Source organism: Terrapene carolina, unplaced genomic scaffold (genome assembly GCF_002925995.2).
Source record: "Terrapene carolina triunguis isolate 2854851 unplaced genomic scaffold, T_m_triunguis-2.0 Scaffold171, whole genome shotgun sequence".
NCBI classification, from domain to species: Eukaryota; Metazoa; Chordata; order Testudines; family Emydidae; genus Terrapene; species Terrapene triunguis.
The window spans coordinates 3,382,427-3,393,232 of NW_020664522.1; the positions used below are offsets into that span (position 1 = coordinate 3,382,427).

Consider the following 10,806-nt stretch of genomic DNA (forward strand, 5'->3'; position numbering starts at 1 on the left):
CTGTATATTGGAGCATAGGTTGAGGTTGCCTACGAACAGAAGCATAGGCCTAGGCCAAAGGAGGTATCCTCTATGGCAGTGACAGGAAGGCATGCTTTCCTTTTCTAAACGTATCTGTTGTAATAAACATTCCCACTAATTTAACCAAGGGCTGGGACCAAAGCCCAAGGTTCCCTCCCACCAGACTCTATCATTTGCATTTGGATTGAAACTTTGCAGGTTGGGCTAATTAATAGTTTTTTTTTTTTTTTTTAATTTTAAATAATAGCCTAATTCTCTGAAAGTGCAGAGTGGCTTAGATACCTGGGGTTCTGTTTCTGGGCTGTCTGCTAGTTCTGAAAGATGTGGAGGCCTCAAAGGGTGCATGGGTATAATGCATTAAAAGGTACTTACCCAAGATTGAGAATAGCCCTGGCTCCATAGAACTTCAACTCTGATGCTGCCTCTCCTTTTGGTATGGGGTTACCGGAGAGGTTTGACTGAGCTGCATCTTACCATTGATGTTATGATGAATTTTAAAATTGTTGTATTATCTGGCAGTTCCAATAATTATCCATCTCCATTATTATTTTATTGTATGTATTCGTCTAGGCAAAGATATGGTAGGAACAAGCTCTCACCCCATGTGGGAATCTGGGCCACATTAAAATATTGAAGTTGGAGAACCTCACCTGCTCCTCAGACTTCAGTTTATTTGACTCTTATTTGTGTTGGTTGAGATACAGGCTGGGAGATGGACACTTGAGGAAGGGCCCTAATCCTCACTTCTTTTCTCCCATTCAGACCACCGCTTCTGGCAAGAAGTACAAGTTTGTAGCGACTGGACATGGCCAGTACAAGAAGGTGTTGATAGATGATGCAACGGAGCAATAGCGTGTGTGGAGTACCAATCAACCAGGTAGGTTAGACACAACCTCTGACTGTAGGAGAACCACCTAGTACTTCTCTGGCAGGACAGCTAGGACGATTCAGCACAATAAGCGTAAAACCTGTTCCTTCAGCCTATACATTCGACATTGCCAGCCAGACTTGAGTGTGTTGGAAGGTACTGTATGGACAAAGGGTGGGCTCCTACTTCTTGGCAAACAATCCTCTTCGGGGTAGAAGAAGGGCATGCACAAAGAGATTCTTTCTAGCAGCTGTGCAGAGCAGGATGCCCATGTTAGCTGCAGCTAGAAAACTTACCTTGCAGATCAGACTATTTATGGAAGCTACTGACCTCAGCCCCACTCATAGTAAAAGTGTCTTGGTTGAACTAGACATAGCTTAATCTGATCTCTTATGCTGTAAAGAGTAAGAACTGCAGGTGCGGGGGGTAGTTGGAGTTCATTCCAGAGAGTCATGGAAGCTGACCAAGTACTCTGTGTCCAGTGTGTTCATGGGACCTGATCCAGTGACCATTGAAGTCAATGAAAGGATTCCTATTGACTTCAATGGCATTTGGATCAGGCCTATGCTTGCGGGTGGGGTGGGGGAGTGATCTTGTGAAAATGTGCCTGTTTCTAGATAAAGTGGCGCAGAAGGAACAGTCTAGTCACATTAAGGCGGGGGGGAAAGAGTGTAGATGTTATCTGTGCCCACTTGAAAACCCAGAGACTGTTCCCCACCCTCTCAGGACCGTGGTGCTTGTATTAATAGATATCCCTGTGCTATCTTAAGTGACCAGTAGTAGAAGACTCAAGGGCAAAGAAGAGCTCGCTTCGAGTGGTGTGATAATGGCAAAGCACCCTGAGTGTCTGACGCTCTGCGCAGGAAAAACCAGCACTTGACTTCTCATAAAACCTTTATTGACTTTCCAAGCTTTATGTAGAGCTCAGTCTTTACAAAAGGACCTCTTCCTTCCATCCCTTCCTAATTGCCACACGCATTCCCATCTCATAGGATTGTGTATCCAGACGTGGAGGCCTATAGGCCACTTTGTGACCATACCCACCTCTCTGCTCCTCGTTTCTAAAACCTGCTTCAACTCTCTGCTTTCATCATATACCTTGTCCTCTAAATCCACATAGTTTCTCCTTGCTGTACTCTCCTTTCATGTGCCAAGCCCGGCCTTGCTGAGCTTGGCTCTCCTAGGTGCGGTTAAACCTCATTATCTAAGTTCCTGCAGCTCACATAAAGGAGTTTTCCTCCCCATCCAGGGAAATAAACCACTTCATTAGTTTGAGCCTGTCTAGGAGATTTAGACTCCTGTCTCTGAATCACTCAGTGCCTCCTCGAAAGGCGAACAGGCAATGACTAGCCCTCCCCCAGGACAGCCATAGCCAATACTCTAAATGGTGAGGGCTTGGCACAGTTGCCCCACAGTACTGCAGTTCAGTGTCTTTCTCTGGCTCCAAATGTTGGTACTTAAAGACAAAAAGGCTGAAATGGCTTTGGGTGCTGGGCTTCACCTCTGCTTTCGCTTGCTTCCATGACTGTTTCATGTCTTGAGTGTCTCTCCTCTCCCTACCGATCTTGTTTTGGCACTTCTCTCCCCCTTCCTCATCACGCAGTCCCCTTTCACACTCTGGTTTTCCGCTCAAGGAGGCCTGGGGAGCCCCATTATACCACTTGTTAAGCAACTGGAAGGCTCACTATAAAGTGTCACAGGGCAGGGTGTTGAGCATTCTTCCCCACACCCTCCACTTTTGAGTTGCTTCCTCTTGGCAGGCTCATGAAACGAGGTGGTCTCCAAGTGATGGCTTGTACAGTTACTGATTTGGCTGCCACCACATATCTTAGTAACTTCAACCACACATTGAAGAGGTTTAGTTATTGCGTTCCTCTTTCTCTTTCCACAACATGTCATAAGAACAGCCATACTGGGTCAGACCAAAGGTCTAGCCCAGTATACAGTCTTCCAACAGTGGCCAATGCCAGGTGCCCTAGAGGGAATGAGCAGGACAGGTAATCATCAAGTGATCCATCCCATGTTGCCCATTCCCAGCTTCTGGCAAACAAAGGCTAGGGACACCATCCCTACCCATCCTGGCTAATAGTCGCTGATTGACGTATTTTCCCTGAACTTCTCTAGTTCTTCTTTTGAACGCTGTTAGTCTTGGCCTTCACAACATCCTCTGGCAAGGAGTTCCACAGGTTGACTCTGTGTGGAAAAAATACTTCCTTGTTTGTTTTAAAGGGCTGCCTATTAATTTCATTTGGTGACCCCTAGTTCGTGTGTTGTGAGAAGTAAATAACACTTCCTTATTTACTTTCTCCACATCAGTCATGATTTTATAGACCTCTGTCATATTCCCCCCCTTAGTAGTCTCTTTTACAAGCTGAAAAGTCCCAGTCTTATTAATCTCTCCTCATATGGCCGTTGTTCCATACCCCTAATCATTTTTGTTGCCCTTTTCTGAACCTTTTCCAATTCCAATATATCTTTTTTGAGATGGGGTGACCATATCTGCATGCAGTATTCAAGATGTGGGCATATCATGAATATATATGGAGGCAATATGATATTTTCTGTCTTATTATCTCTTTTTTAATGATTACCAACATTCTGTTCGCTTTTTTGACTGCTGCTGCACATTGAGTGGATGTTTTCAGAGAACTATCCACAATGTCCACTAACCTTGATCAACAAAGGCCTTAATACATTGAACAACTACCTCTTAGGAGACCGCTTGTAGTAGGAGTGCAGATTGCTAATACAGCTAGTTCCAAAGGTCTCCTGTTCCCTCTGGAAATCCATGATCTCTTCTTTCCAATGTCCATGGTTCCAGAAACAAGCCCTCCTTTACTGAATGTATCTGCTTTCTGCTCTGACATTCTCTGTGTTGTAGAGCTAAGCAATGCAATGTGGCCTGCTTTAGCCTACTTTCCATTCTGGAAACTGAGCTCCCTGCAAGTTGTTTTGCCTATGCAGCAGACTGGGCTTCGTTGCAAATGCACTGAGGTGAGGGGGGCACAGCAAAAAACAAGCAATTGTACACCTTTCTAAATTGGTAAACCAAGCAAGCACCTTCCCTCTCATCTGTGGGAGATCTCCCTTGTTCCCTGGGTCACTGCCAATATAGGACAGAATGTGGGTTGAAGTTTCAATAACTACTGAGTTATCTTCTTGCCAAATTGGCCTAACCTCCCAGCTGTAATAAATGTTAGTTGCTCTGCTTGATGGTAATAATGCAGATCCCATGAATGGTAATTGGTGTCCTTTGTGTGTGCCAACTATGCTGCAGTGAAGTTACTCTTACTAGGCAACAAATAGATTTTCTGTGTTTCTAGGTTCTGGGTTTTGAAGCAAACTTGTTTTGGCATTAGAAAGAGGCTACTGTATGCTAGCGGACAAAAGGGCTGCCAATCAAGGGCATCTGGTTGAAGGACTGAACTCTTGACCACCATTATAGGAGACTGCAAATAGCTGATGACGTCCCAAAGCAACTATGCTGAAACAAACTAAAAAAAACAAAACAAAATTGGGGCAGCATTTGGAATACAGAGTTAAATACAGACTCTTGTCATGCAGAGTTAAAATGAGACTTTCTCAATGTATTTTCCCACCCTGGAAATTCAAAACCAGTATGTTTAATAAACACAATCTTCAGTTTTAAAAATCAGTGACCTGAACCATTTATATTTGAGATTAATTTGATTTCACCTGAGACAGGCTTCCTGGCAACAATTTGGAGTTGACTTTGCTAGAAAATTAGGCTGCTTAAGACTCTTATCTTGATACATCTTTAACTAATATGAATTTGCAGTTGGTTTAGACATGGACAACATGTGTTCAGTGTTTGTTCCAACTGCTCAGGGCTAAACCTTTCCTGCGATCAGCAGACAAGTTGTTACGCTACCTGCGTGCTGTCTATGCTGGTTGTGAAGTCGTGTTCTGCATCATATGAATTGGGTTATGTCTTCCTAGGGAAGACAAGCTCCTTGTGCTGTATTTGAAGAGTTGAAGAAAAAATAGGTACTGCTTAAAAGGATTGTCTTGAAGTTTTAGTAGAGATTTCTGTTGACTAAAGCTTTGTACAACTTTCTAGTTTAGACTGCCTTGACTATTCTGGTATAGTCGTGGTAAAACCCAATAATTCTGAGGTAATTACATTGGTCTAAAAGTGTGTTTTATCAGGAAGTGTCCTATAAGGAAAGAGGAATAAACTATACAAGGATAAGCACCTTTATACAGGTATAACTACATCCACACTAGAAGTTGTACTGGTGAAACTAGATTGGTTTAAAAATCATATCTCTAAGTGAATTCATTAATTTTGTGTATATAGATTAGGCCTAAGGAGCAATCACAGAGCCATTTCTGAATCCTCACCCTGTAAATATGTAATTAACAACAAAATAGCAATTGGGGAAAGGTTTTAAATGATTGAGCCAAAAATAAGGCTGGAATTTTTTCAACAGACCGTAAGGGAGATAAATGTCCAAATCTCACTTAAATTCAATGGAATCTGGGTACCTAACTCTCTTGGACTCCTGAGAATACCAGTCTATCTGCACATAGATTTTAATTAAAGCAAAATACCTCCATTCTCAGCCTAGGTCAGTACAATGTTGTCTTGTAGCAAGCCACCTTTCTGTGTCAGTGGAATCTTAATTACCTGTATAGCATATTAGAGCTGGTCCAAAAATAGGAGTACATTTTGCCAAGTAATTCTTATTTTCTCAATTGTTTCATGGAAAAACTTTTGAAATTGTTCAGATTCTTATTTGGGGGATTTCCCTCTTTCTTCCTCTTTTCGTTTTTGCTACTGGAAAATGGCCAGGGGCAAAAACTGGAGTTCTGACTCTTCAACACTGAGAATTTTCAGTTTTCATTTCTTCTCAGAAATTAAACTTCACAAAAACAAAGTGTGTGTTTTTTTTGTTTGTTTTTGTTTTTTGTTTTTTTAAGGCTGTCTGTTTGGAATGAGAAATTCCAGCCAGCTCTCTAGCCTGTGCATAGGCACAGAAGGTAGAAGCAGGTATCAAATTTCCCTTTGGGGCGAAACATACCAGTCCTATATTAGCTATGCAGAAATATTCCCCCTTATGGTAACCTCACTAGGGAAGTGGAAATAGCTGCATGCTTACCCTGTGTGAGCTCACTCCCTAAGCCTGGTGACTATGGAGATGCAAACAACTGTGAACATTAAAAACAAAACGAACAACCCACTCCCAAAATAGCCAGAAAAACCAGATCTCAATGTAATGCTGCTTAATATTTACCAAAAAACCCAAAACCAAACAAAACAAACCCATGTGTTAAACCTGAGCAGCGATCAAAAATAAATGCAATACAATGTCAGAAAGCCATGGAAAGTGCGGAGGAGCCTCCATCTTGGATTTGTCCATGTTTCCTAAGGGCTTGGAAAACGGGGGGTTGAAAAAAAAAAAAACCAATCGTAAGGCCTTGCCAAGGCGTGCTTTGGCCATACCTCTGCTAGGACATCCCTAGTGCATTGCATTGGGGCTTGGTTAGGTTTGAGAGAAGACTAAAAGCTCCAAAGAGAGAGCTCAGAGGGTGAGCGCATGCCAGTGCTGCCTGTTTTGTAGTGCAGAATGGAGGAGGCAGCTTGTGGAGGTTTTAGCCCAACAAACATTAGACGCATGGGTGGCAGGGGATCAAGTGTGGCTAAAACTAGTTCTTCGTTGCTAACTAGTCTGTCCCGAGTTAAAAGTGAGGCCAAGGAACACTTGGTTGCCATAGGCTTCCCTGGATGACTAATAGGAAGACCAACAATGTTCTGTTCTGTATGAGGTGGTCACTATAATGTACCCTTTCTATCAACTGCCCGCTTAGGCCCTTCAGGCAGACTGATAAGGGAACACTGGAGCTGCCACATTTGAACAGATGAATCTTTCTCCTAATCTGCCATCCTAACAGTGGCTAACATCAGATGCTTCAGAGGATGCTATTCAGTAGATAGGAATCACCACTCAGGGTTAGATCAGGGTCCATTCAGTGCAGTATCTGGTCTCTGACAAAGGCCAGCTCCAGCTGAATGAGAGGAAGGTGCAAGAAACCTGCAGTAGGCAGCTATAGGATAACCTGCCCTTAGGGATAATTTCCTCCTAACAGCCAATAATTAGAGGCTGGCTCATAACCTGAAGGTTTATATTGCTTTGAGATCTTTGTTTTGTTTACTGTGACTCTGGATAGTCTCGTAATCCCTATCAATGTCCAGGATGATCTGCTCTAGTGAAAAATATCTAAGCCACATGAGAACCCCATGAAGGGTGTAATGTGTGATTCCTCATGACGTGCTTGAAAATGGCAGTGAGAGGAACTACTGACCCCCTCTCAACTACAGCCAGGACAGTAGGGGTTGCTGTAGCTTGGAAATCTTTAGATTCAGGCCAGTGCTCCCCACTTGAATCCAGCAAAATAGTTCCATATAAATTCTGCCATTTATAGGAAATGTTTTAGGTCTGTGCAAGAAAAGATGCTTTTGAATCTCTCTGGAAAAAACCCAATTTATTTTCTATAAACTCTGTTTTAAGCCTCTGGTCTCTTATTTATTTAAAAAAAAATATCCCTGTTGTATTGGCCTACGTGCAATGGCCAAGAGTCACTAGTGACTTTGGATGCCCACTCTGAGAGACCTTAAAGGGACCTGATTTTTTCAGAAACTGCTGATTGCCCACTCTGAAGCTCAGACCCCATTAAGGTATGTCAAGTTGGGCATCTCAAAAGCTGAAGCAAACAAAATCCTAATCATTCTGAAAATCCCTGGCCAATAACTGCACTCGAAATCATTTAAGAATGGAAAAACTCTGATCATTGCAAATCAAAAGATTCTCTTCCCCCCCCCCCCCCCCCACAACTCCTGCAACCTCAAATTTACCTTTAGGGAGATCAAATTTAATTATAAAACCTAAAACTAATGAGAGATTCTGTTTTCTGGACTGAGTAAAGTGTGGTTTGAGAGCAGCATGAAATATACCACCACCTGTCACCCTTGTTCTATGCAAAGGGATTTCATCTCAGTCTAGTTCTGAGTGACCAGAAATTGAGGCTACTGCTGAGGGTTCCAACAAAGAACTCAGTGGCTTAGAAACGGAACCCTTCTTTCAGTCTTAAACCGGATCGTACAGCCTAGGAGGCAGAATATTAGATGGGGCAGGGTGGAGCAACTTGCATTGCCACAACCTGTCCTGTTTCTGGGCTGGCACTGTTTGGGATTCACTTAAAAATAAATCTAAAATTCCATTGATTTTGTTGAATGAGAAACAAGGTGCCTTTACATTGGAGGTTTTCTACAGGTCACTTCACTGCTTTTCCTGGGTCCCTTGTTTGGTTTTGTAGCCTGATCTCCAATTGGAATATTTTAAATGAAGCTGCATATAGATATAGAGCTGTTCTTCTTGGATCCTCAAGCTATTCTGGAGGTGTGTGCATGCACTACGGATATGTACACTACAGATATGTAGTGTACAGTCCTCATAACCCCCTAAAGCCCTCAGCATAAGGCTGCTGTCTGTGAAGGATTTTATTTATATTTTCCTCACGTTTGGCCTCCATGCTGCAGGAAAATCTGGCTATAAAAGGCACTTTCCTGCTCAGAACTCAGGCAGCACCTTGGAGGAGGCCTGAGAGAGAGCTTGTTGCCGAGGTGGAATCCAGCTGGCTTCACTTGAGCTGCCACCCTGATGCAGTCCTGTTAAAATTCTTGGGTTCCTCAGGTGTCTTGTGGTGGAGCAGGCTCGACTCTAACATGGTGGTGATCTTCATCATTGGTTTGGAAGCCAGCTCCTTCAGTTTCCGGGCATCAAAACGTGGTCTGTGGAGAAGGGGCAAGCGGCACCGGAATGAGAATCCCTCCTCTTTCCTTATCCCTTTTTCTTCCTCTTGCTGCTTTCTCCTCTTGAGGGCTGTCATCTGATATAAAATGGCGTCCCACATTTTGGTGGCCCTTGATTTAATCAGCCTGTTGTCTTGGCTGGCATTACCTTGAGAGCCTTCTGCTTTACTTCCTGCTTCCTCCTGTTCAGGCTGGGCTGGCTCGGTTTCTGGGAATTGGGGCCCCTCGGGTTCCACTGTCAAGTGCTTCTTGAGGCGAGACCATCCGCTAAGCTTGGCTGTAAGAGGTCTGGCCTTATCCACAGATGGTGGTGGAGACTCCGCTTTGGGGAACGGATTGGCACTGGGAATGGTGGATGTTGGCTGTGGTGGAATGACCAGATCTTCCTTTGCTTCTGTGGAGAAAGCCCTTGTATTGTCAGCTGGCACTGTGGCATCTTGCTTCTGAGCTGTATGGGGAGTCATTGGCCTTAGGCTTTTGCTGTGTGGCTCAGGAAGTTCAGGAACCCACTCTGTTCTGGATCTTGTTGTGTCACTTCCTGGGGTTTCTGGTCTACTGAATTGGGGATCCGGCATCCGAGGACTGGGGAAAGCAGTCCCAACAGGCTCTCTGGGAGTTGAAGACTTAAGGGTTTTGTAGGGGGGCTCTGCTGTCATGGTGGGAAGCATGGGGTCCTTTGATTTCGGAGTAGCAGCTCCAGTCTCATCAGCATTCAGAGTGATTGGTGCCAGCCCTGCGGGTGGCTCTGAGTGGCTTTTGCCAGTATGGGCTGCCAAAGGCTGCCTGTCCTCGCTGCTGAGGGCTGTAGACGACTGGTCTGGTAAGGGGGTCTTTGCTCTGGGTGCCTGCACACTATGGACAAGCGCATGCACTTTGGTGACATGAGTAACCTCCACTGGGGCTTCTATGACAGGTGAGATGGAAACAGGAGGGTCAGGGAAAACGAATACACAATGTGCCTGTGGAGAAGGTAGCTGGGTGGGCGTGTCTGGTTTTGTCATCCCTTTTGGTTGCCATGGGGACTGCCTGTGCACAGGGGATGCTGCTGGAGAGACAGAGAGCTTGAGGTGTTCAGAGATTCTCCTCTGCTCGGTTACTTTGAGCGTGAATGGCTTGGCCTTCGGAAAAGGAGATGAGACATGGTGGATGACTGGCTTGATGGAGAACCGGGGAGGGAGGCGGATGGTGATGTGCGTCGATGTTTCTGGGGTCTTCAGCGGAGATGAGCGCTCGCTGTGCTCTAGGTCTGGGCTGGCCTCGCTCACTGGGGAGAGATTGGACCGGAACGATTTGGCTTGCTGGGAGGCTAGTGGTGCATTCTTCTTTGCAACTTTCTTCAAGAGTCTCTGGAGCCTTAGATTGTCCTTCCCGGGTTTCGGTAGTATAGCAGGGGGTGGAATCTGTGGATGGAGGGATGCTGGCTCATAAGGTGGTGTTACAGTGATCAGCATTTTAACCCCCTGAAATGAAACACAAAAAGCTTAGAGTTGACATCAGCAACTGATCTGCTTAACCCTGTGCATGCTCCTGGGCTGTTCGTGCCTGCCATGGGGCCACAAAGATGGGTCTGCTGCCAGCAAACCCCAAACATCTGTCTGTAGAACTTCCAAGCGCTGTCCCAGGGGGGTCTGGTCTGTTTCAGAAGCAATGCTTTATCTGGGAGAGGGAGGAGCATCATACTGGTGCTTTTACCTCCTGCCTCCTCAATACAACCAGTGTCTAATGGATATTTCGCCACATCACTCGCACACAACAGAAGGGCAGGCGTGACCACCAGTTTAGGGCTATGGGTCAGGATTTGAGATGTTAGTAGATTGTTAAAAGTGGGGCTGCCGAGAGCCATTGAACCAAACTGTAAACCCTGTATATGATGGAAACCACTTCAAGCCGGGGATGCAGCAGCATGCCTTGTTCCAGCACCTGTGGTTAGAAGCTTGCCAAGCACCTATCCTCACACTGCCTGATGCTAGCAAGTCCCGTGCTGCCTCAAACACTAAAATGCATTTTCCTTCCTACTCCCACAACCAGGGCCGGCTCCAGGGTTTTGGCTGCCCCAAGCAGCCAAAAAAAAAAAAAAGCCGCG

At 45.0% G+C, this 10,806-nt stretch overlaps 2 protein-coding genes across 4 annotated transcripts in view; one reads left to right on the forward strand and one right to left on the reverse strand.

Moving 5' to 3' along the window:
- LSP1 (lymphocyte specific protein 1) overlaps nucleotides 1-10,806 on the forward strand; it is a 71,573-nt gene that overhangs the window by 49,907 nt on the left and 10,860 nt on the right. For all 3 annotated transcript variants that reach the window (XM_024209032.3, XM_026653922.2, XM_026653921.2), the window contains one exon: nucleotides 784-898. In XM_024209032.3, coding sequence (XP_024064800.2) covers nucleotides 784-873 — 90 coding nt within the window. In that variant the 3' untranslated portion in view covers nucleotides 874-898. The remainder of the gene's footprint in view (nucleotides 1-783; nucleotides 899-10,806) is intronic.
- LOC112112912 (proline-rich protein 33-like) overlaps nucleotides 7,723-10,806 on the reverse strand; it is a 28,511-nt gene continuing 25,427 nt past the window's right edge. Inside the window, exon 2 of the mRNA XM_024209009.3 lies at nucleotides 7,723-10,183. Coding sequence (XP_024064777.2) covers nucleotides 8,552-10,174 — 1,623 coding nt within the window. The 5' untranslated portion in view covers nucleotides 10,175-10,183 and the 3' untranslated portion in view covers nucleotides 7,723-8,551. The remainder of the gene's footprint in view (nucleotides 10,184-10,806) is intronic.